A 26,556-nucleotide genomic window follows, 5' to 3' on the forward strand; every position below is an offset into this window, starting at 1 on the left:
TAAGGGAACAAGCGATGTCATCTGAGGGAAGCGAGGGGGGGAATAGAGACGGTATTGTGTTGGGTGCTGTCTCCTAAAACAAATCAAGGCAGCTCTTCCTTCTGTGTGATAGACTGGAAGAGACAGGGCATCACTTATTGATGAGCTCTGGTCGTTTAAGGAGAAGACACATGCTTCCTTCAAGAGGAGAGCCGGCTACTCTCTTCACTCCACCTCCAGTGACACGTTCTGTAAGAACCGAGCCAAACCCAAACCCAGCTTGGCCGGGGCGCTTTCTCTCAATATTAGAACAGCTCATGGCTTTGTAGCCGTCAAGAGCTCGGAGCAGAGTAAAGCCTTCCTCTTTCCGTCTCCCTCTTCATCTTTGCTCAGCTTTCCCTCCAGACTCTCCCTGCACTTGGGGTAAGGAATCCCCCGGGGAGCGGGCTTCACTCGTGGATTTCACACGTTTCCAGTGGATCCCGGAGATGAGAGATTTTCCAGATTCCTGGGAGCCAAACAATACAGGAATGATGTGGAATGAGGAGCGAGGCACAGACAGATTTGGCTGAGATCAGCCGACCCTTGTGGAATAACAATGAGCCTCTCTGTCTCCTGCCGAGTGAAACACGCAGGGTTAGCATGATGATGAAGAGTGAGGAGAGGAAGGAGGGAATCTGTGTTTTTTGTGGAGAGACGTGCTTTTTTTGTTTGTCTCTCTCTGTCCACAACAAAACATCATTTGGGAACCATTATTGATATGAAAAAAAAAAGTCCTCACAGCATTTAATCTGTTTTCTCCCTATGTGCCTTTAGTTTGATCATTTCTCAGAAAAGGAAAGGCTCAGTATCCAAACACACAACAACCTCAGTGAATGTCACCCGTCTGTCTGTGAAGTGACGGCTAAGGCTTTAAACGTTAGAGTGGGAGGGGGGAAACTGCTGCAGGGTTTTTCCAGGGCAATCTCTCAAAGTGCCACTCTGAAAATTTTTAAATCACTGCTTGAAATCCCACCCATCCACTTCTTTGTCTGTCTCTCCTCCTTCACCTGGATGTGATTATGCTGCACAGCAGTGTTCCCCTGCCTCTTTTGTAACACCGCAGATTCATCACGTGATAAATACCGCCCATCATTTTCCAAACAGGGCTGGATTACTAATCGAGCAGAAAGGTTTACCAGGTTTACTCCAGATCATTTGTTATTGGTCATTTGGAGTATTTAGTTTTTTATTAATCTCAGATTTGCAAGAAAAACATGAACAAAATGTCCCATATAGATATTTAAGTCTTTTAAGGAATTCAAAATAGACACCAATCTGTATCTGTAATTTTAGAACTTCACTACTTTCCCACCCTGCACGATGAAATTAGGTCTGAAAACAAAACACGGATAATAAACATGCGATACAACAGTTTGCAATTAAATCCTGATATTACATGTCTTGATGAGTCCTAAACACTAAATCCTGGACACGACCTGATACATCCCACCAACAGTCACGTGACGGTCGGTTGGATTTTACCATGAGCCAGACTGAGGATATATGATGACAGCAGTGCAGCGATCTAAAAGCCTGCATGCTCATCTGACAGCATTGGTAAAGTTACAGTAAATCCGGATGAGTGTTTAAGTGATAGAGCGAACTGGTAAGACGACAGGATCGAGCATTAAAGCAGGGGGGGCGTCCCAGATGTTGTGAAAACATAGAGATTTTGTAATTCCCAAAGCTGGAGAAGTGGACGCGATCGTCATCCGATCCTGCGACCGTGGAAAAACTGTCCAAAACCAGGAAGAGTGAGATGTGGCCTCCAGGGAAACGGAGAATTTTCTTTGTTTGCTCCAAATGATCAGTTTCTGTTGAAGGAAATTATCCCAGAGAAGACAAAGCAAACAAAGGCCTGATGAGAAAAGTACAGCATCTGGTCATGAATGATTTATGAGGCCTCGACAGCATATTGAACACGAACTGGGAACGAAGGCTCGATTCAGCCGTCTGACAGGAAGTAACGGTAGAAGTGTTGTTCTGTGGTGTATCGGTCATCACCAGAATATGAACTTTCACTAGTTTTACACTAACATGAACCATTATGGCTGCAAAACGTGGATGATTGCACAATCCTTCCATTTGGGTTTGACCAATTACATTTACATAATGGGGGCTTTTCATTGGGCTGGACACAATTACAGGAACACCTGCTCTATTATACCATTCAGAACAGAGCTGAAGTCCCAGCACCACCGCCGTGTTGCGTTTCTACCTTCGCCAACGATGTTATATTGTTTTCATTGCCGTTTGTTGGTTTGTTTGATATTTGCAGGATTGCTAAAAAGAATACTGAACAGATTTCCATGAAATTTTGTGGACCCATTAGATTTCAGGTTAATAAAAGTAATAGTAAATTACTCCCCATCATATGCCATTATATTTATCTGTCATTATGAAATCCCATTATTACAATATTAAATTGTCGAATTTAGCATTGCCATTTGTAGCCACTGTGGAAAAATATATATTTCGCAAAAGACTGATTATTTCCTCTGTGCTCTTTTCTTTTTTGTCATTAATGATAAAACAAAGATGCTTTGAACAGAAAGAGGAGATTCTTTAACTACGTTGTTGAAGTGAGCAGATGTTTCTCCAGACAGAAGGAAGCTGATTCTGTATTTGTCGATGTGTTCAGATGTAGATTTCAGCAAATGCGGAGGATATGCATTGGGCCTCTGAAGCTTTTCATTTGTTATTGTGTTATATGTACAAAATAACAGTAACTGGAGAATCCTTGTGGCCAGTGATTTAGACACAAACCATAATCATAGCAATTGTGTGATTGCAGTCATGGATCCTTGTTGCATCATCGTACCTGCCTCTCTTTCCCTCTGCCTGTGTGTACTGTCTGTATCTAAACTGTTGGTTTGCAGCTAAGGGGAAATTTAAAAAAAAGATCAGGACAAAACAAGAAAACCAATCGACAGAGAGGGAGTGTGATCAGCTAATCCACATGCTGAGCCTCTATCATAATTACTATCCTGTGGACATAAAACCTGAGGATATCTTATTTGAATTCAGCGTGGGGCGCTCCTGCTCGGGTCAGATCCACTAAACAAATCAACTCTGATGTGCAGCAAGAGCTTCACATTTGATTTTCAGCCGTGCAGCAGAAAGCAGAAGATCCATAGCACTCCCCTTGGTAAAGGTCACGCTGCCAAACGGCCACAGACCAACTTTGTTAGTTTAGACGAGCTCCAGCCCACAACAATTCATGGATTATTCCTACTGCGTCAGATATGGACTTTAAGCCCTCGGCCCCACCCGCACTTCAAAATCATTTTGCTAATGGAATGCACCAAATGGGTTCTGAACTGCTGGGGGAAAGAAGAAAAAAAAGAGAAAGTTATTTTGTGGGGAGCTGCAGATAATCCATTTTGCCAACACAGACCTGAGAGAGCACCCACTTATGCTATCAAGAGCACCGGAGACACTCTAATCCATAATCCACTCTTCATTTGTGATTGCTTACATCAGGAAATTGCTTGCATCATACGTCCAAACCGAGAATAATAACAAAGTATAAAATAGCCGGGCTCAGGCTCAGGCTGCGGCTGCAACCTGGTTTTGTATGCAGGGGTGGTGCTGGCTGTGCGACAGCTAATGGAGAGCTTATGCTTTGCCAGACGTGCACACACGGATGTGGCAGCGGTAGTAGAGTGTGTGGTTGTCTGTCAGTTTGTCTGTGTCTCTCTGCTGGCATGAGTTCCAGTGTGTGGGGGAAAATAGCAACACAAACCTACACTGTGTCCTCACAGAGTAATTACCATTGCACGAGTCCACAAATGCTTTAGCGCTGCCAGGTCCTTTATCAAACGCTAGAAAGAAAAGTTAAATAAACACACTGCTGCTGAAAATGCTTTTCAAATAGCTGTGGTGTCATTTCATGAGCTTTCTACCATCTGCGGGGAGAAAAAAATCAGATAAATCCTAATGTGGGCACAACTACAATACTGCATGTTGCAAATTTGTGTCAGCGGCGAGAAGTAGAAAAAAATGGGGTTGTTTTCCTCAGGGATATTTTACAGTGTGCACTGCGATGAGGCTTCCATATATTGCAAAATAGACAACATGATGAAACTGGCTTTGGTCTCTCCTCATCAGAAGTGCTTATTATTTCATCAGAATGTTTTGGTTTGCACGCCTTCGGTGACCTTATTTCCACTCCATGGCAGTCATTTTTAACTTTAGTCACACAAAGAGTTGGAAACTTTAATCAAAAGAGTTTTACATACAATTAGTGAGGAGGTCCTCCAGCGTGGAAGTGCAAATTCAGTTCTCTTTGGATCGTAGGTGTTTGTTTTGGATGAACTGTACATAGACTCCATAATTTCTAAGGTAGCTTTGCCTTCAATGATTTTGACTTTAGAATAAGACTCTGTGTCGACTTCTGAATAACATATGTATGAAAAAAATGTACCCCCAATTATTGATGGGTTCTTTCTTGGCTCATGTTCCATCCTTCCACCAAGTTTCATGAAGATTAGTTCAGCAGTTTTTGAGTAATCCAGCTCATAATCAACCAATCAATCAACCATTGTGGGGAAATATAAGCTCCTAGGCGGAGGTTACCATGTGTGTGGAGCTTGTGATAATTAGATTATAACATTAATTTAGTTTTCTCATTATGTGCCGAGCAAATTAGTGAAATGCCAAATGTTATCATATTCCTTTAAAACTGTATTGATCATCTTGTTGGGCTGCTGGTTTGTCATACATCTGTTTGTCTCTGGTTAAACTCTGAGCATTTCTGCCTTCCCTGTGTTTCTGGTCTCCACATTGGACAATGGAGTGAAAAGCCGACAAGATGTTTTGAAAATAAAGATCTATGATATGGATCAAAATGACAGAATCTGGCTTCACTTTGTCAAATAACTAAAGACAGCTACAACCATCATATCCATCAGCGTACAGATGCCAACTTTGCACTTAATGTCTGTGATGATTCATGTCTTTCTTTAACCTCCCTGTCTTTCCTCTGCTGTAGGTGGCTCAGGTCCCCGTGGAGGCCTGTGAGCAGTACAGCACATGCGCCGAGTGCCTGAGCTCTGGAGATCCCCACTGTGGCTGGTGTGTCCTGTACAACATGTGAGTCTGCTGCCGTTATCTCCCCACATACACATGTCACCCCCGGGGGATTAAAACCACAATATTGCTGTTTGCTAAACAGTTCATAAAATAAAGCCATAAATAGAGCTGAGCACATGGTCGTATGATTTGTGTGGTTAAGTACAGCAGACTCCCTGGAGTTCACCCTTATCAACAGCTGGTGGGACAAACATTAAAAAAAAGGGAAGTAGTTGTTGGACAGTGTGATCCCTCTTAAATAGCACTACTTAGGACAGCACAGACTGCAGGCCCCCCCGATTTGATTGTCTCTCAGGCGAGAGAACGATGGAGGAGGGAGGGATTAGCCTGGCAGACACAGCAGGTGTCCAAACTGGACCTCGACATACCCAGGGAACATTTTGGACCTGACGGAGCGAGCTTATCTCTTCCATCTTAATTATCCGACCCCAGGGTTAGCTTGCATAATACCTTGATATGGACCAAAGGGGATTCGGGAGATTACAAACCCTGTGTTTCTGAACCAGCCGCTGTGTTTGAAGCTGACCTCAGTCGGGGATTTTCCCCCGTTTCATCATATGACGTCTGCATTTCAGCGAGCGGGCGGTATCTTGATGACGATCAGCATTATTTAAATTGGGGCTCTCAGTGTGTTATCAAACTGCTATTGTAGTGAGAAGAAAAAAATATATAATGTTTAGTTTTAATCTAAATTACCTCATTAAAAAGTTTTCCCCCCTTTTTTTCCTGAGTGCTGACTTTGTCTGCAAGTCCCATTACGCTGTTTATTTAAATTAACGCCTTACACTTATCAGCGGGCAGATAGGCTGTTGTTCCCGGGAGTTACCCAAAGTGAATCATGATCCCTCACACTGCGGAATGAGGCTACTTTATTTCTCTGTCTATTAAATCCAGATTGAAGTCTGTTTTTTTCTTGCCTCTGAATAATCTCACTGAGTGTCAGGGACATCGCTTTGAGCACCTCACTTTCCCCTCCCCTCGCACGCTGCACCAAGCCACCTATCTGACAGAGTGTGTGTGTGTGCGGGGGGGCGTAGCTGAACATGTAAAAAAGCCGAAAGGAAAAGGGAACAAATGGCTCCATCAGACAAAACACGGTGAATAAAAGACGCCAAATAAAAGGCAATGAAAGAGAGCCGGGGATGAAAGACGAGTTTTTTTTCCGAGGCACTTCAGCTGATGAGCGGTCAGAAGGTGACTGTCTGTACTCCCGTGGCTCTGGTCCGCCTCAAGGAGCCGAGCCAGCAACAGCTGTCACCGCGTTTCCATTCCGCCTTTATATTGCATTGTAATTACAGCAGAGGCCTCAGTGCTCTTTGAGCTCTCCCAGGAGGTGCCACCCCCTCAGCAGCATCTGAGAGTGTATTAAGCGCAGCCTCTCCTCTCTGCATTACACATTTAACAGAACGAGATTATGGTGAACAGCCAGAATATTGTGTGTTGCCAGTTACGATGTGTCTCTGCAGCTGAGATCTTTCTTTTTGAAGCAGCGTTTAAGTACAGTACAGCCCGCGTGTTAGTATCCTGCATGCTGAGAACTCCGACGTGGCCGTTTTCAAAGAAATCAGTATCAATACAACTACATTAAAAAACAACATCCACAACAGCCTGTCAATTCTAAAACTGGACAAATTGATCATTGCAAATTTGCTATAACTTTAAATGTACTTTTACTTTGCACTCTTCTCCCTCTTCAAAGATCATAAAGGTCAAACTTTGCTGCCAACCCCGTTCACTTCTGTCTTTTAATTGCCCGTTGGGGTCTGGGAGTGGAAACTTATTCTTCTGTTAAAAATGTAAAAAAAATTATAAAGCCAAGAACCAAGAAACCTGACAGATCCAGAACCAGATGATGCAAGGGAACATGACAGATCACAGATATAATGTGTACATGTTTCACATCCTAGTTCAGCAGGACAGCTTGGACTCATGAGCTGTTTTTAGACATGAATCGTGGAAAATGTACAGAGAATTAGGTTCGGACATTTTTCAGGTTTTGCTTTAAACATAGGAAGAATGCAGCAGGAGATTGTGCTGGTCAGACGCATTCATAACAACAGGAAAATGTCCGAATCATTCAGGCGATGGGTTGCGCCCACAGGAGGGAATGTAAGAGGCAGGACATATAAATTCAGCTTTGGAAATCAAGTGTTTTTCTTTATAGCAAATCAATACCCTGGTTGACCCTTATCACTAAAAACTCAGACATCTTTGTCGGCGTCTTCTTCGTGTATGGAGCCTAATTTCATCCTCCGGTTATATATCTGTCGCATGTCAGGAACATCATCAATACGCCCACTCGCTCACATGAGCGCACTCTGACATTTTACTCGGGGCGGGGGTGCAGAGCTACTTACTCAGACTTTTGTGTTCTCAGATAGAAGCGCTCTGGAAAATGTCCGGACTTCAGTGCATGTCTGAGAGAAGCACTGGTAATGCCATCGGCTACTTAGTCCTGACGGAATCAAGACACTGTCAGTTTTAAAGTTGAGGTCATGAACTTCTGTGCAAAAAAAAAGAAAAAAAAAGAGCAATGCATCTAGCCCTGACAAAAAAATCTGTCCCTGATTCATAACTAAGATTGATGCCCTTTTTTTTTTCACATTTTGATTCTGTGTCTCCGTTGCCTCACAGGTGCTCGAGGAAGGATCGGTGTCAGAGGGCAGAGGAGACCTTCCGCTTCGCCACTGACATTGACCGCTGTGTGAAAGTTATCGCTCATCCGGACAGCATTGCTGTGTCAGCACATAGTGTCCCTGTGAGTCCCTGCGTCATTTCACCAGTCACAGCTGCTGTCAGTCCACTCGCGTTGTTTATGAGTGATCACTGTGAGTAGCCTTGTACGGCCTCATGTACAGGAAGTAGAAGTCTGCGAGAGAAAGCTGTGAGAGCTGAAGGGAAAATGGCATCAGCATCGGTTTATTTTGGTGTAAACATGTGTATTGTGAGACAATGCTGGAGTTGTTTTTGTAGCAATGAGCAACTCTGTCTTCATCTCTTATCTGTTGACTAACAGGTTGATTAAATTCCCTGAAAGCTTAATTCCACTGTGTTTCTACAGTTGCCAGGTGAAGAGAGGAGTGAGGTACAGTAGGAGCCGAGGAACATTATCACCAGAGAACAGTTTGACATTTTGAGAAAAACACTTAAATGGATTTAAATGTTAAATACCAAGCTGGAGCCGGGAGATGATTATCTGAGCAGAAAGACTGGAAGTGGAGGGAAACAGCTTGCTAGCATGTCTGTCTCCAAACGCAGCAGCTCCCGATGACCCACACCACGGGAGCACACTTTTTTTTCAGAGAGCTCAAATGTACAACTACTTTTCTTGGACAGGAGATTCGCTTCTTGGATTATTTGTGGTTTTTATACTTCAGATTTTGTGTAGATTAAAGGTTCAGTGTGTAGAATTTAGAGACATCTAGTGGTGAAGTTGCATGTTGCAGCTGAATACCCCTCCACTCACCCTCCTCTTCCAAACAAGGAGAAGAACCTATAGTAACCTTCAGTTGTCATAAAAACTCAAAAGGGGTTTTCCAGTCGGGGCTACTGTAAAAAACATGGCAGCCTCCTTAGAGAGGAGCCCCTCCCGATGTAAATATAAAGTATTTAAATATAAAGTACCCATTCTTTTTTTCTACAAAGATTATTTTTCATTAGTTATTTGATGCTATAAGGTTAGGCTCAGTTGAACGCCTGTTATTCCAGGACCTAGACACAGTGGCTCCACACCACAATCTCATTGTCTCAATTTACGTCACCAGTGCAAGATTGCATCAACCATAGGTTATCCAGGATGTCTTGGCTTCATTATTCTGGATTGGAACAAAGTGGAAACGTGTCGTCCATCTTTATTAACCGTCTATGGTACCAATGCACCAGACCAGTCTCATGTTTGACCCATGAAATCTTCTCCTTCTTACTTTTAGCTTCTGCTGGAGGTGAATAACGTTCCAGACCTTTCGGCCGGCGTCACCTGTTCCTTTGGCGAGCAAGCCCAAGTGGAGGGCCACGTCAAGGGGAACAGGGTCATGTGTCTGTCCCCGGCCGGGAAGGAGGTCCCTCAGATACCAGAGGGACAAGGTGAGTTAAGACATCAGGTTTCAAAACAAAACTTAAAAAGTCACCAACGACAGCTGAGAAGCTTAAAATGTCAACACTCCAGAAACACAAACAAAAAGCAGCTTTCTCTCTTCCCATTGACCACCCTGCGGTTTTTTTAGTTTATCCCAAGAGTTTGATAAGTAGCTGTAGAATTTTCCTCTGAGCAAATACAGTAATCCTTCAATTGAAGTTTTCTGACTGAAGGTTTTCTCAAGACAACAGCAATGTGCCCTTGCAGCGACGCAAACACCAGGTGGCTCTTTACAGGAGCGAGATAAAAGCATTAACATTTTTCTCATTTTGACCTCCTCTTTTCGCTCATTGTTTTCGCTCACCCGCTTCTACTCTTTTTTTTGCCTCTCTCTCACTCACCTTTTTTTTTTCATCCTGTTATCCCCCTCGCATATTTTTTCATTCCCTCGTTTCCTCTGTTCACTCACTCTCCCCCCGCCCCTCTCTCTCTCTCTCTTTCAGACTGGGCAGGCGTAGAACTTCGTCTAAACTCAAAGGAGACGGGTCAAATGGTCGCCAGCACGGAGGTGAAGTTCTACAACTGCAGCACTCATCAAACGTAAGTCCCAGCTGCCACTGCCCCTGCTCCATCCCCCACCCCCCCACCCTTACTCCCAACCCCCACCTCTGATTTGCTGAATAGATGGTGGAGCACAACTTAATTTAGGGCAATGATGCACTGATGCTCACAAGCCCACTTAAGATGGGGCTGTTAGATAACCTCTGAGTTCAATTTATCTGTCAGATTTCATTTGAATCAACATGATGCACTCGCCATGGTCTGTTTGTTTCCAGTTTGCTTAAACTGGCAGTTTGTGATCTCACTGCTCACAGTTTTAATCTCTGCTAATCTGAGCGCTACAGGTTTTTTTTTTGTCAATTATTCTAAAAGAGAAAAACAGCCCCAATGACCATTACTTTTTATTAATAGCATGATAAGTTTTATGTCCATATTTACACCTGGAGGCTCTCCATTAGAACAAAACTAGTGTAGCTGGGCATGCTTCACTGTATACAGCCAGTCCCCTAGGACCCCGATACAGATAACCATTAGACTCACACACTTTACTGAGCCCCATGGGGCCCTGCCAGAGTTGGGTTTGTTGTCAGACTTTAGACTCTTTATATTTTTAGCCTTGCTGTGGAGCCTGGAGGGCAAATAAGATAATGTAAATGAAAAAGGAATTCATTTAAATGCTCGTATGTTCTACCCTGCCAAAAATAAGCTTTGGTAACTGAGCAGGGAAGCTGCTTTAGACTTTGATCCATTATGCTAGTGTCAACTGTACTTACCGCAACAGTAGACTAGGGTAAGAATGTGTCTATCTGAATAACAATAACCAACGCTGCTACAAAGGTGGATCTTATTAGGACGAATGCCAATTAGCAGCATTTGTCAGCTTTAAAGAAAGTCTTGCACATCAGCAACTTTGTGAGTTTTCACGGCTGTGCAAGAGGATGAAATAAATCTCAGCAAACAAGTCAAATCCCACAGTGTTGAATATTATACAATATTATATGAATATATAACATTTGTCATGAATTATCTACTTTTTATCCAGCTGCTTTGAGACATGCACTGAAGTCCAGGTGTTTTCTAGAAAGGGGCTGTATGTGAGAACGCAAATGTCAGAGTCAGTTGCTCAGGACCTTTTCTTTAACTTTCCAGAAAATATTCAAGAGAATATTCATGTCAGAATGCAGCAGTAAAATGTCCGGAGTTCAAAGTGAGCATGTGGGCGTGTTGTTGGCATTTCTCTGACATTACTCAGGATGAAAAAGAGGTGCCAGACGTGTCGAGGACGAAGAAACTTGGACAAACGAGATTCGAAAGCTTTTAACGATGAGAGTAGATGCCTGTGTCAATCTGGAACTTATACGTTGGGTCCTGCCTCCTCGCCCCTTGCCTGAATTTTCTGGATATTTACCTGATGTTGTGAACGCGTCTGACGCAGACAATCTCTTGCTGCTTTCTTCATATGAGAAAGGCAAACGCTGGAAAATGTCCAGATCCAATTTTCCTGAGTTAATGTCTGAAAACAGCTTGTGAGTAGTCGACGGGTTAACAGTGGAAAGTAGGAATGTTTCTTCTCTTCTCGAGGTGTTATTGGGATTTGAGGTTACACTCGCTGACTTCAACTGGGCCATAGGCAGCTTGATTGAGGGCATTGACAATAAGTTCACTCTGGGAGGGACAATTTGACTGATGGTCGTACTCAAGGCCAAACCCAGGAAATTAGCCAACAGTGGACACACATGACGTCTATTCAAATTACCCTTTGACTGCAACATGAATGAGCCAATACAACCGTATTAAGCCATTAGAGAAAAACAGTTGGAGCCTCATCAGAGCCGCCCCACAACAATATGTCCTCCATTAGCTGTGAGGTGACCACATGGACCCATGTGATTAATACTTCAGACCAAGCTCACTCCTCGCCCAGCACCTCTTCCTCCACCTCCGTCACCTCAGCATCACATAACCCCCTGTAATTAATTATCCAGAGTTTGCAGCACCCTGCCACTTACTTCTATTTATAGCCAACCCCCCCCAAATGTCTTTCTCTCACACACAAATACACACAAGCAGGCATTTCTACATCCATACCGGCCCTGGGCAGCTAATTGATATCAAAATAAAATGGTGCTGCACAATATTTATTTGCACTTGTAGCTTGCGATGAGCTGCAATAATCGAAGTAGTGTTTTTTTCAGATCTCTCAAGATTTCATCTTATTGCAGGAGCATGTTCAGGAGAAAAGACTGGGCTAGTGCATGGATCTGTTTTCTTCCTGTGCAGTGGTACATCTCTATTATACACAGCAGAGTCCATATTGCCCCCACCGGGAAATAGCACATGATCAATTTTCAGCTCTCCAATTGCTCTGTTTGTTGCATCAACAGCTGCGGATCGCTCTATTCTCCATTCTCTCATCTACCGACCCCTCACTTCTTCTCCCTGAGCTGAATCAGCACCACCTCCATGTTTTGTCGACTAAAATGTGATTAAATCCAGTCCCACCGGGTTGTTTCAGCTCAACTTTAATCCACACCTGACCGCTGGCTGCAGTCGACTCGACAGAATCAGAGCCAGAGATGCTGCACGATTCGACCCATCAAATCTGCGTTTGGCACTTTCATTCCAAAGTTTGTCATAATCCAGAATTCCATGGGTGACTGCACCTTGAAAACTGTAGAGACTATAAAAAACTGCTGTGCATCTGACAAGGACGATATGTCCGTGATAGATATAAGCTTCCAAATGCTTTGATATAGTACAACACTGTTACAAGTGTTTAAAAGGGCTTCAAGAGACCGTAAAACCTGTCAATACCTCATCGTCAAGGTCATTAATTGTCATGCACAACAAAGACAGCCATCCATGGTTTCTGCTCAGAAACTGAGGGCATCGGATCTTACGCACGAAACATACCGACAAGATAAATTCAGCAGAAAGCTTTAGTCCTTCTCTTTTCAATCCTCTTCACACAGGAGAAGAAGATGTACAGTCGATTAAGGGCAGAAAGGGAGGAAGGATTCGTTTTTTAACAAATCACTTCAAAAAGGAACTTGTCATACAAAGAGAGGAATACAAATGTTGTATGCTCGGTGTGCGGTGTTTACTAATGCGTTCATTTCATCCTGCAGGTGTCTGTCCTGTGTAAACAGCACTTTCCGCTGCCACTGGTGTAAATACCGCAACCTGTGCACCCACGACCCGAGCAGCTGTTCGTTCCAGGAGGGAAGAGTCAACGCCTCGGAGGTGCATTAACACAGAGACACTGCAGAGTCACTGTTTCATTAGCTAATTAAATTGTTGCTTTCAAGAGCACAGTCTATCTTTTCCAATGTGACACTTTTACCTTGAGGACACAATCTACAATTCAAATTTTAAAAACACACTATAGAGCCACTACAAAGAAATCCACCAGAGTACTTCATCTTCATTTAAATGCTAATACCAGCATGCTAAAATGTACGCCATAACAATGCTTACAAGCTGATGCTATATAGACATAATGCTTAACACTTTCGCTATCTGAGTTGAATGTGTATGCTAACCTGCTAATTAGCACTTAATCTTATATTCTGCATGTGAATTTGCAGAATCTGTAGGCGGAATCCGGAAGCCTCTGGTTACCATTTCTAGTTTGACCAATCATGTTTGTTGCAGGCTTTGGTTGTCGCTGTTCACACTGAAGCAGCAAAATACAAGCTTCTTCCCCCAGATGCTAATTCATCGTCAGACAGTAGCCGAAGGGCTCCGAGGTTGATTAATCCTAAACACTGACAACACTGCTGAGGCTGAGTCAATCATAAAACAAAGTATTAGATGAATGGAAAATTTGACCCAATGGTGGCGCTAGATAAAAATATCATGAGTCAAGTCACCAAGTCACCATCAAGTGATACATGTTGTCCTGCATGGGACACACATGTCTGTCCTAAATAACAAGGTCATCTATTCAAAAGCTGCTAAGAGTTTTACTCAAAGCCCAAAAAAGGTACAAAAGAGTCCGGATATCAAAGTCATTAGGATCCGTCCGCTGGAATAAAATTGTCTGTCTAATGTCTAATTTAATGTCACTAGATTTTGAGATGTTTTACTGGGAAAATTTGACCTCACATGAGAAAATAAGCTCAATGATTTCATTAGAACTTGTTCTTTGGTAACCATGGATACATGTACCAGATGTAATAGCAACCCATCATATTATTGAGATGATATTTCAGTCTGTAACCAAGTCAGTGTCATCCCCATTAAGCAACGCTGGCTACATATTACTGACTGCGCCATTTAAAGCATTTAATTATATTTATCAATAACAAAATACTATCAATAACCAAAGATGATATAAATACTTTGACAAACTGTTTCAAAATGTATCGCCCCTTGAGAATCTAATACATGAAAATACAGTGTATTTCCACAACCGACCACAGCCTTACATGCAGTTTACTGTAGTGGAAAGTAACATGTAGCAGATGAATGCAAATTACATTGGGATTAACAATTTATTTGCCCCATTAATCCCTGTGCTACATGAGTCCTTCATGTTTTTTCATAACGCAGATTAGATACCACAGGCAGACACCAGTGTAGACATGGAGATATACAGTATATAAATAGACAGTTATATCGAGGCTATAGATATCCAGAGTTGCGTAAGTGCTATTTACAGTAGGTATGATAGAGCAGAAATATTAAGCACAGGTAAGCTTGGCTAACATGCAAAGTTTAATGACCTTTACTGTGAACGGAAACAATTATTAATTTTGTGTGTTGTTTTTGCAGGACTGCCCTCAGCTCCTTCACTCTGGGGAAATCCTCATCCCGGCCGGTGAAGTCAGACCCATCACCCTGAAAGCCCGAAACCTTCCCCAGCCGCAGTCGGGCCAGCGGGGCTACGAGTGCGTGGTGCACTTGCAGGGTGTCAGCCACCGTGTCACGGCGCTGCGCTTCAACAGCACCAGCGTGCAGTGCCAGAACAGCTCGGTATGACCTCAAACAGTCCCAGTGGGAGTCTTACAGCTGTCAAATGAGGCAGACATCTTGGATGCTGTGTAGGCAGGGTACATAGGGTACATGAGTGAAAACCGCCTGAGGTGTTGAGCATACTGTGGAGAAAGTATAGAGGAAAGGGAAAGTGATGAGTAAAAGTGCAAAGCACAGGAGAGAAAGAAAGAGTAAGAAAAGGAAAGAGGCTAAATGGTTGGAGAGCGTGACCTCAGTGTGACCTTGTCTGGTAAGTTGGGCACGGTGGTGCAGTGGTTAGCACCATCAACTCACAGCTAGGAGGTTCCCACTTGTGGAGTTTGCATGTGTCTGGTTTTCTCTGGGTTCTCCTGCTTCCTCTCACAGTCCAGAGACGTGCAGATTGAGATTAGGTTGACTGAAGACTAACCGTAGGAGAATGGATGTCTGTCTCAGCTTGTTGTCCCTGCAATACATTACCCATCTGTCCGGGGTGCACCCTTGGCTCCAGCTCGACCTGCGACAACCGATTTACTTAATGGATGGATGGACAGACATGCAGGTGTTCACATAAGGTCACAGGTTTGGGATGAATTCAGGAGATTTCTCAGTGAGGTTTGTTGCACAGTGCAAACGACAGGAGGAATTCAAATGCAGCACGTATACCTTGTTCCTCCGTGACAATGGGCAAAAAGGCCATTTTCTTCAGATGTGGATGATTGGCCACCACAGTCAGGGTTTGTGTCCCCACATGTCAGAGAGGAGAGGAGCAGACAACCATGGCAGAAATGACAGATGGTTAAAAGCTTCGTCTCCCGGCTGCACTTTCATCCTCTCACCCCCTCCCTTCTGTCTTTCTCTATCTTTTTTTCTTTCTCTTTATCTCTTGTATCTCTGACTTTCTCTCTTCCTGTGCACACTCCCTCACTCTGCGTATCTGCTTTTCAGTACATGTACGAGGGTGTGAAGATCAGTGACCTGGCAGTGGACCTCTCCATCGTATGGAACGGCAATTTCATCATCGACAATCCCGAGAAGATTAAAGGTAACTCTGCAATCCATCACTGCCAGACCAGAGGAGTGTAAAGCACTCAATCCTCGGGGGAAAGGTGGGCCACAGAGAACACTTCAAGGCTCCCAAATGGCCTCGAGAGAAAGTTCACAAAAGCGAGGTGTGCTATCAAAAAGCACCCAATCACTTGTGCTCCTGGAGGGGTGAAGATGGAATCATCATATTTGCTCAGTGTAGCTCCTGGTCACGTCTTCGTCCGCGGGCGTGTTTGACAGTCGTCATTACGGGTTTTAGTCAAGGATTTACACAGCGGTGGCCATAAATTTTAACAGGCCCTGTCATAATTTAGTTATTTTATATGGGCATAAATAAAGGCGGCTAACATGAGAGAGGGGGTAAGAGACGGACTTCAAAGACAGGTTTATTGGATTACTTTGGAATCTGGTTGGAAGCGGAATTATGCATTTATTGAATTCACAAGGCAACACTCTGTGGTTGAAGTCAGTTATTGGAGATGAATCCAAATACTGCAAAATATGCATTCTGATTGTTTTAGATCCAATTAGTTCATGTGTTAGTATTTTGTGAGCTTAATTTACTTTTATAGTCTTTTAATAGGAGCGATTCATCTTTCGACAACATCAAAACCATTCCTATTGTCACGTGAAATGACTTTAAATCATAACGACTGACCAGATGTCCTCTGCGTTACGCCACAGTGCATCTCTACAAGTGCAGTGCCCAGCGGGACAGCTGTGGCATGTGTCTGCGGGCGGAGAGGAAGTTCCAGTGCGGCTGGTGCAGCGGTGAGGGCAGATGCACCATGAAGCAGCATTGTCCTCCCATCTCCCCCTATGCAAGCCGCTGGCTGGACCTCTCTGCCAGGAACGTCAGGTGCACCAACCCACGCATTACTGAGGTTTGTTGTTTGTTTGGACAGTCGCCCAGTCCACCAGTCAGTCCACCAGTCAGTCCACCAGTCAGTCACTTGCACCCCCAAGGACACACATATAGTACGTTTAAATTATACAGGAGATGTGTTTCTTTATTCAACTGGTTAGTTAAGATTTTAGTTTTGTGTAGATGTAGAATTTAAGACTTCTGCCAAGGCCAAACAGTCCCAATTAAATTCAATCGAGCACCCACTCGCATATATCAGTTCCCTCTATAAGCTGGTATAGGTCAGAGAAGAACCCATTCAATTTTGGTGCGGATCCAGATCAGGGGGTGGATCAAGGAATCTTTTTAACATTTGGAAACAGCTGCTCATTAAGTTCCAGCAGCAATTCAGATTTTTCAACTTTCCATCTCTCTCTCTCTCGGAAAAAACCTTATATAAAAAACAAACACTAATTCTACTTTCCACTTTGCAGTTTCCTGTCCAATTATCTGTTTACCTGAGACCATCGTACATTTCTTTGTGCAGCGGCTGAATGCGTTAAGTGCCTGGTAACTAAACGAATTCGGTCTGTCTAGAGTGGCGATGGATCTTTTATGTCGCAAACTCCTGTCCGTGCTCTTGAATGAGGAGGCACAGTGGGTCAGGAGCAGAGATGCAGGGCTCTCCCGCTTCAAAGAGCCGCGAGCCTTTGAAGTCGCTGTCACATTATTAGTGTTTCTGAAGGAGCTGCAGCGCAGTGAATCAACTATCAAGTGCTGCTCAGGAGTGGAGGGAGAGTGGTCCGGGCCGAGCTCTTGTTCAGCTCTGCAGGTCCAGAGGTTTCCTGCTGGGATGGTTAACTTTACACTGGAAAGGACAGTGAATAGGTTTCTCCAAGGCTTTGTTAGTCACTGCAGTATTCAAGTTAGTTTTGAATAACTCTGGATCTCAAGGACTCTTCAATAAACTCACCACTCTCTTCAAGATGAACTCAATGTGCCTTTGAAGGCTTCGTCCACACGGATCCGTTTAAAAACCATCAAGTCTGGCGTCCTCTCCTGCAACTAAGCAACAAACTGCAGACTAGAGTGCATCCTGTTAACATCGGCACACACATGACCAGTGTGTGTGAACAGTCATGTGATGTGTTCTCAAGCGTGTTAGAAAGGATGGAGATTGTTTCTGATATGGAGCTTCAACACTAATTTGGAAGGAGATGTTTTCAAACTGTGTTTCTAAGATGTGCTAAAACTTGTGATGGATTCTTGAAAGAAGCTAAAGGAATCAAGAATCTAAACCAAGCCCATTCCATGATGCACTTTTTAAGGTTTTAGGTTTAACCAGTGTACACTTTAAGGTCCAGTATTTGAACTGGTCGAAACGCAGTTGATATTTTGTGAGAGCACTCTAAATCTTCGGTGTCGTATTTTTAAACCAGGACTTAGAAAGATATAGTGTGTCACCATTTCTCTCGGGTTGTAAATTCATGCGACTCCAGTAAAACTGTAACGAATGAAATTTTTCTGGAGTTAAACTCTTTCTACGGCACATTATTCTCCAACATGGGAAACTGTGGATATTATTTCTTCTGACTAAAAATAATCTCTCTTTGAAAAATTTACATAAAATTAAAAATAAAATGTGAGGCAAAAGACAATTACAGTCTTTGTAATTCTAATTAAAGTAAGCACCTAAAAGCCTGTGGACTGACGAACCACTGTACAATACATTTGACTTCCTCTTATTATTGTCTTGCTTTTCTTTCCAATGTAGGTGAGCCCAGTGGCGGGGCCTCTGGAGGGGGGCACACTGGTGACCATCCAGGGCCTGAACCTGGGTCTGTCCTTCTCCGAGCTGGAGGGTAACGTGGAGGTTGCAGGAGTGCAGTGCACCCCGCGGGAGGACGGATACATCACAGCAGAACAGTAAGAGACTCCTCCCCTCCTCTGCTCACACACACACACATGGATTCATACTGTACATAGACAAGACTCTCACTGTACAAACGTGCAAATACACACACACACGAGGAAATACACACGTGCAATCTCTCTCTCACAATTTTGATCACAGACTCAAGCTCAGTCTGTGAATGAGCCGGAGCCCAGTGATGCCTCAGCAGGTTATAGTATCTTGTGTGTGTGTGGGGGGGGTATTGTTCTGGTGCAGGCAGAGCCAATGGAAGAGACAGTCTTTGTGTCACTGTCGTCATGAGGCTGCCGGCACAGCTGTAATTGAAATGCGCTGCGTGTTGCTGACTGCAGGGACAATCGGTTAACCATGTGTTTCTCTCACAGCCATGTAATGCGATTGGGCTCAGGCGGCACGGGGGACTTTATTTATATCCTTGTAAAAAAAAAAAAGAGAAAAGAACATGCCAGCAGAAAATTGGAAAAGTCTCGTGATGTATGAATGAACAGATGGGTGGGGACGATTCATTGGGTGCTCTTATTGTATCGGAGGACGCACAGATTCCCGCACGGGTGCTGTGTGTTCGGCGGGGGCCATTCATTTGGCGCACGCGGTGCTTTAAAACATGGCATTACAGCTGTTACAGCCATTAATTTCAACACAGGGTCAGTTGCTATAATGACTTATTCATGGCACACTTTATCTTATTGACCTGACAGGCAATACTGATTCATTGAAGAAACCCCTGTGTTGTCATGGCAACCGGAGGTAATGGTGGGTGGCAATCTTGCTGGAGATGGGGAGGGGTGCAGTTTATCATTTGAGTTATATTGCTGTTATAGGTTTCCCATTAGGAAGAAAGATGGCCCTCTGTATTGACCCACAACTTCTATGAAAGTCTGCCTCAATCACACTCGCCAGCAGAGGCCATATCCCCCCCCAGTGCAGTTCATAACAAAAGTGATACAGTGCAGCGATTCTGCTGCGTGTGTGTGTGTGTGTGTGTGTGTGTGTGTGTGTGTGTGTGTGTGTGTGTGTGTGTGTGTGTGTGTGTGTGTCACTGGCTGGTGTGATTACTCGTATGCATGATGATGTGTTGCATGGCTGTGTGTTCATGTATTTGCGTGTCTTGTCTTGACAGGATTGTGTGTGAGATGTCCGTGGCTCCCAGAGGAAGCGCACCAGGTCCGGTTAGGCTGTGCGTTGGTGAATGTAGACCAGAGCTCCGGGCCCAGTCCCCCCAGCTCTACTCCTTTGTGGTAATGTTTGACACTGAAACAGATTTAGCTGGAAACAAACGGAATAGAGTACGGCTGGAGGCGCGATTGCAGCTGAAAGCTAACAACCAGATAGATTTATTAATACCTCAGCAAACATTAACTGTAGAGAAAGACTGAATCCGACGCTTGATTTCATTTCTCAAGTGCAACCAGGGGATCTGCACATCTTTAAGTTCAAATAATGACTTTTAAGACCTTTTTAAAGAATTCTAAAAAGAAATAGACAAACTAGGATAGTGTATACTGTAAGTAGAAAGTGGGCCCTGAAGGCTTTCCTACATAGCCGCTAAACAAGCAGCATAAGCAGCAAATTACTCTATGGACATCGTGCTTCTTCCAGAGCCAGCAGAGTGCTGGTGCTTTTCAGAGCTTATGTGCAAATCCAGTGTTTTACAGCTTATTCTCCCAAAACATTTTGAGACAAAGTTGGCATCTCGCCTCAATGGAAAACACTGGATTTTGTCAATCCTCGAACAGCTTCTCGTTAAAATAACATCTAACCATTGCTGCTGAGTCTGCTCCATAGACAGTGGGCTACATGACTAGGGGGTCTGCTCGTGCTCGCTGCGTCGTGTTCTTCAAGGTGAACTACTGAAAACTAGCCTACACAAAAAGCGTGGCAGAAACAATGATGTGTGATATAAAATTCTGGTCAAATATATCATAAATAAGCTAAATATAGAGATAAAATTCCATTTTTAGACCTTGAATAGTTAATATCGGTTAAAAGTTAGGATCCGCAGGTTCCTCGAGTACAACATCGATTTTACAGGAGCTTCATTATGAAGGCTAATGACAAACCTCTATTTTAACAATTTTCTTGTTTACTTCAATTCTAACTTATTAGTTATAAGTTCTTTGCTCCACATTTTAAACACATTTTTAGGCTATATTAAGCCGAAGCTGAGGAAGAATGGAGCCTTTCAGAATCAGCAAATTACTAAGACTAATTGTATTCTGTGTGTGACCTGAGTTGACTGAATTCTGGTTCTCCACAGATCCCCTCCATGTTGGCGCTGACCCCAGGCAGAGGACCCGAATCTGGGGGCACCAAAGTCACCATCGTTGGGGAGAACCTGGGAGCCGGCAGCTCGGTTAATGTGTACTTCGGTAATCAGACCTGTGAGCTGTACAGGTGAGACTGAAGATAATAGAACCAGCGGATGCTCTTTTAGCTTCAAAGTCCTAAAGGCTCAACAGAGACTAGAGTGAGACTGTCTTCACGCCATATTAAAGATTTAGCTCCCTCTCATATCCATGAAACACAGTCAGATATTGTTCTATATAAAGAAGCACATTTAAGGCACAATTAAGTATCTGTTAAATGAAAAGACTTAATGATGAGGATGTTGTAACTCACAGCGATAGGTATTGTTCACTGTGTATTTATAGATATCTCTTTAAAGTTCAAAATGCCTCACGTGGTAGGAGTCAGGCGGGTGAGGCGAGGAGACCATTAGTTCGAGCGCCCTCTGCTAATTACACTGTTCCTCTCCTAATGTGTCTGTAACAAGGAGGAGATGGGACAGACTGTAATGAATCCTCTCTCCTCAGGGTAATGTGCATGGCTCTGAACCGCCTTAAGTCAGGGATTTACCACTGCGGGAGAAAGTAGGCTGTCGCATTCAAAGGCAGGAATAAATCCCCCTCTCTTGATTCTGCCACCAGGAGGACCGCGTCGGAGATCGTGTGCTTCTCTGCACCCTCGGTGACGGGGGCGGGGCCAGTGCCGGTCAGTTTGAGAGTGGACCGGGCCAAAGTTCCTGGAAGTCTGGCCTTTGAGTACATAGAGGATCCGACGGTGCAGCGCATCGAACCCCTGTGGAGCATAACCAGGTAACACTGAGCCTTAAAGTCCTGCTTATATACAAATACAATACAATGGTAGGGAAATCATGATGTCATGTCACGATTCCCCAGAAGCAGACTTTGGGCTTTTTAACTTTGCAGAACCTTTAATGGTTTTGTTGGGATCTTGTTCCCTTTACAAAATCCACAGACATAAAAACTTTAGGACCTATCTCATAAAACCTGTGACTACGCTTTACACGGAGATCACAAATTATCGTTAGGTGCAAAGTGCTGATAAATGTGTGAGTTCCTGCAGGTCTCTCACACTCACACATGGGTGTCAAGCATAGTGTTAATTTGGGTTTTTTGAGTTTGAATGGGACATTATTAATAGGCGAGAAAAGGATCTCATGTTGTAAACAACAGTTTTAATGGTGCAAATTCAGAATAATGGGCCCCAGGTTGATCGGTGACTAAATATTAGTGGGAGCTTGAACTGCTCTTCACATGGTCTTTCTGATATTCATAAGACCATGTCATGTGAATAGTCTTAATGCCGTCATATCCCAAACATTCCAGCGTATCATACAGGTTAAAACAAGCATTATGCAAAAGTTACAAATCTATATTTCTATGAAGTATAACATCATAGTTTATATATCAGAGAGCATGTGGATCTGTGGATTAGCTCGCGTGTCGGGGTCACATGGAAAGCGTTGTGGAGAACTAAGGCGTTGTCAGTTAGATTAGATATCATTATTTAACAACCTCGCACTGTGATCACAAGAGGATGACTCGTGTACACAAATAGAAATCATGTTCCATTTAATTGAAACTCTCTTGAAACAGCGCGATGCCGCCGGTATCACACGGTGACAGTGAAGTTGCCGCATAAACGTCTCCATCACAGCTGAGCGGTGCGTTACCTGGACTCCACTGAATTAATGATGGCACTTAATTTGGGCTCGGGCAGCCAGCACCGCGTCCCTGCAGATTAGACTTCAGAGAGACACCCTGGCCCTCAGCCTGGTGACAGGAGCAGCTTTGTGGAGCCGCAATCAAGAGCCTTCATCGCGAATGTGCCGTCCCACTATGTGGCCCTACAAGCTTAGGCAGTCTTTGAAGTATGAGAGGAGAAGGACTGGCACTCTGTCAGGCTCATAGGCCGGACATTTTTTATTCCGTTTTTTATTAATGAAACTGATTTCACTCTTTTTTATTTCCTCTTGTATTTTTCTCCTCTTTCTTTCCCGCTCCTCACTTCACTCTGCCGCTGTTTCCTGAGCTCAGACTGCTGCACAGGTTATGCAAAAGATTAGAGAGTGTTGTTTATTTTAATCACATCTAGCGCGGGTATGTAAACAAGCAGCACCTGTATTCATGCTACGCCAGCCTCACAGGCATGGATGAATATAAAATAGCAGCCAGCTGGTTCGCCGTTTGATCTGGCTCTGCTGCCCAATAACAAAGAGCGAGCTACCCCCAACTATGTCTCCTGGAGCCTACATCAGTGCAGCTTCTGTGGAAAATGTAGGGTGTGCGAGATGGCAAGGTTGATCTCTCAGCGGTCATCGCTTCAATTAAATCTCTTTGCATTCCAGCACATGGCTACATGGAGTGTGATGTGTTTGACACGGTAATTCTTCTAAACATTTCTTTTCATCCCACCAGTGGACACACCACCCTGACGGTGACTGGGACCAACCTGGACGTGGTTCAGGAGCCGCGAGTCCGAGTCAAATATGCCGGCCACGAATCTGTCAATGTGAGTGTGACGATTTACTGCACTTACTCCTTTATTGATGTTGTTAACTGAAGCTGATAGAAAACAGCACAGTAAGACGGATCTTTATTGATAGTTTGCTTGGAGGGTAACAAGGTAGATTTGGCATTGAGGTCAGTTTACTACTTTTTATTTGCACATGGCTAAATGTTGCCGAGAGAATTTACAAACTCCTGATGAGGTGACAGGTTGGAACGTCAGAAAAACACACAGGACGAACAGCAAATTAACCAATTGGATTGAAATACAACAGCACAGTTTAATAGTCGTAAAAATGAAGCCATACTTAATGGCACTCAGTAGTAGCAGTCCCAATAGTCCCCTTAAATTCAATCAAGCTGCACCAAATTGCACACACTCCCTAAATGCCAGATTTTTTTCAAATCAAGATCCATTCACTACTCCTCAATTTGGGGCGATGTTAAAAATCTCTGAATGTTAAAGAAAGTGATGAATATTTCCTTGATCCACCTGTTTTTGGCCCATGTCCCATCCTTCCACAAATTTTCGCAGAAATCCGTTTAGTAGTTTTTGCTCAAAGCTACCGACAAACCAAAGTGACTGATCAACCAACACAACCAACCTGCCAAACACCCGACCACCCACACACCCAACCAACAAACAGTACAGGGGTGAAAACATAACTGCTTTAGTGTCGAGGTTAGAAAGAGGGAACATATAAGATCGTTCTTTTCAAAAAGAGATTTTTAAAAAATTGGCTTGGAAAGATGATTTATGGAGCTGATTCAACTTCGCTGAGCTCCTCGGGCAGATCACTTCAGAGTGATTGATGGTTACAAAGTGTTTGGGACCCTGATGGCAACGGTCCTCTCACCTTTAGCCCCAGGTTTTCCACCTTGGACCAGTGTGAGAATCGCCTGAGGATGTGAGGGTGTGGGATTTACAAACAAAATAATCTATTCTAAAAAGGTAGCTAGTGAAGAGATGCCAAACGAATAAAAATGATGCATTTGTTTGTTTGTATACTTCCATCAACTAGAGATTTTAAAGTCACTTTTTATCGATGTTAGAATAGAGACGGAACACAAGGTGAATATGATATGAAAGAGTTTATGGCCTCTTCTGGGCCAGTAAATTATATTTACATCAGTTTGTGAAACACTATCAGCTTCTGAGCCTGACCTCAACTTTCCTGCCCTCCATTTGTGCCTCGAAGGATTTGAGTGGCTACATCTGAATTGTTGGCAGAGCAGAGAAAATAAATGTTGTACGTACAGATAATAAGGAACAAGTGGAAGCTTGTCAAAGGAAAATAAGATGAGTAAACTTCAAATGTTTTGAAGAAGAGGAGTGTTTCATGTAGACAATGCTTTGTGTGAGAGTGGCGCCCTGAGCCAATTAAACAGTGTGTTAATGACGCCAGCCAGAATCGAGCCGGTCAATTAAAGCTGCATGTTCCTCAGTGTTACTGGAAGAACTGAGATTTAAAGGGATTAAAGCTGAACTCTCACCCAAATCAGCTGCGTAAAGAGGGTCACTGGTAAATTTAATGAGGGCAGTCTCTTTATCGTGCTCATCTCCAAAACATAACTGGATCTCCTTCAAAATGTTTGGAAACACAAAAGCGGTTAATTGACTTGAAACAAGTTTCTTTTAAACCTCAGATAAAAACCGAAGCTTAGAAAATTTGCCTGGAATCGGTCGGAGGTTAAGGGAGCAGCTCGACAACGAGGAGCTTGAGGAACTGCAGAATAAAAAACAGTAAAAAAGAAATGTTATTGGTTATTGATATGGTTCACATGAATAATAACAGAGACCGGCCTGTTTTATGTGTTTGGTTATGAGTCAGATCAAGGGAGTGATTGGTTTTGTGGGAGATACAGTGGATATTTGCAAAAGTTGTTTCAAAACAGATAAAAAAACTTTCCCCTTTTTACACAAGACCATAAATCAGACCCATACGTTTACAGGCAGGTGAAAATGTGAGAACACACATGAACATATGGATTCATTATGTAGATTACCAACGCACAGATCCTCTAATTTACTATTTTAATGTTAACATCTGTCCTGAGAGCTTCGATCACAAGTGGTCGGCGTTCAGGTGTGAACATATAAAGGAGTTGGGAAATGTCCCAGTGCTCCCAATGTGGAGTCCACCACTGGCCCTGACATTATGATTTCTATTTTTCTAAATGGGTAAAATCTTATTCCATATTACACCAGCTTCTAACAAAAAAGATGAACTAAGCCCCATCCTTCTCTCTCTCTTTATCTCTGGCTAACACACACACACACACACACACACACACACACACACACACAGACACACACACATCGACAACGAATGTCTATAAACTCAGACTAGGGAAAGAACGAAACTATTTGGTCTTTCGCAAATAGAAATGACGTACGTGTTTATTTGCATCTAAAGTGGAGGTGAGATCCGATAAGGAGTGATCACAGGAGACACATTCAGGACACATCGCGACGCCAGGTGTGAACAGACGTCTTAACACTGTCAGCATGTGATCGGATCTCTCAGGACAGATGTTACCGGGTCTTAAAAGAGCCTACATGGCTGTGTAGATTCATATTGTTTATTATGTATGTATGTGTGTTACTACAAAAGTACAAGGGGGCATTAATTTATGCCTCATTTTAAAACTGATATTCACATGAGGAGAAATTACATTTTCCAGAAGATTAAAAAGTTTTTGAAACAAGGATAACTGTTAACAAAAGTTTTCTAAGAGTAAAAATAATGATGCTGGGGGAAAATTGACATTTTTATAATTAACCTATAAAAGGATTAATCTATGTCTTTAAATAATTTATGCAAACAATCCTGTGAGTCATTAAATGTGTGTATAGTCTGTATTCCATAGTATGCAGGACATTTAGGTCTGTATGTAAAGGGGACACGTGTAACTCGTTCATTTGATCTGACTTCTCTCCAGGTTTGCAAAGTGCTGAACACGACCACCATCAGCTGCTTCGCTCCCTCCCTGAAGGCCGACATCACCGCCGACCAGGAGTCGATCAAACGCGTGGACGAGTTCGGCTTCGTCTTCAACAACGTCCAAGCTCTGCTCACCTACAACAACACGAGCTTCGTCTACTATCCCAACCCGTACCTGGAGCCCCTCAGCCTGTCGGGGGTTCTGGAGCAGAAACCCGGAGCTCCCATCATACTCAAAGTGAGTTAGAGGAGATCTGACCTGCCGCTGC

General features: G+C 43.5%; 1 protein-coding gene across 1 annotated transcript in view; it reads left to right on the plus strand.

Annotated features, from left to right (window-relative positions):
* Nucleotides 1–26,556, plus strand: part of LOC118103543 (plexin-A2) — a 74,768-nt gene that overhangs the window by 30,053 nt on the left and 18,159 nt on the right. Inside the window, exons 5-18 of the mRNA XM_035150616.2 lie at nucleotides 5,015–5,115; nucleotides 7,750–7,873; nucleotides 9,045–9,198; nucleotides 9,694–9,790; nucleotides 12,880–12,994; nucleotides 14,528–14,728; nucleotides 15,656–15,752; nucleotides 16,439–16,638; nucleotides 18,373–18,524; nucleotides 19,652–19,769; nucleotides 20,789–20,925; nucleotides 21,459–21,626; nucleotides 23,253–23,346; nucleotides 26,286–26,525. Coding sequence (XP_035006507.2) covers nucleotides 5,015–5,115; nucleotides 7,750–7,873; nucleotides 9,045–9,198; nucleotides 9,694–9,790; nucleotides 12,880–12,994; nucleotides 14,528–14,728; nucleotides 15,656–15,752; nucleotides 16,439–16,638; nucleotides 18,373–18,524; nucleotides 19,652–19,769; nucleotides 20,789–20,925; nucleotides 21,459–21,626; nucleotides 23,253–23,346; nucleotides 26,286–26,525 — 1,998 coding nt within the window. The remainder of the gene's footprint in view (nucleotides 1–5,014; nucleotides 5,116–7,749; nucleotides 7,874–9,044; nucleotides 9,199–9,693; nucleotides 9,791–12,879; nucleotides 12,995–14,527; nucleotides 14,729–15,655; nucleotides 15,753–16,438; nucleotides 16,639–18,372; nucleotides 18,525–19,651; nucleotides 19,770–20,788; nucleotides 20,926–21,458; nucleotides 21,627–23,252; nucleotides 23,347–26,285; nucleotides 26,526–26,556) is intronic.

Source organism: Hippoglossus stenolepis, chromosome 3 (genome assembly GCF_022539355.2).
Source record: "Hippoglossus stenolepis isolate QCI-W04-F060 chromosome 3, HSTE1.2, whole genome shotgun sequence".
Taxonomy (NCBI): Eukaryota; Metazoa; Chordata; class Actinopteri; order Pleuronectiformes; family Pleuronectidae; genus Hippoglossus; species Hippoglossus stenolepis.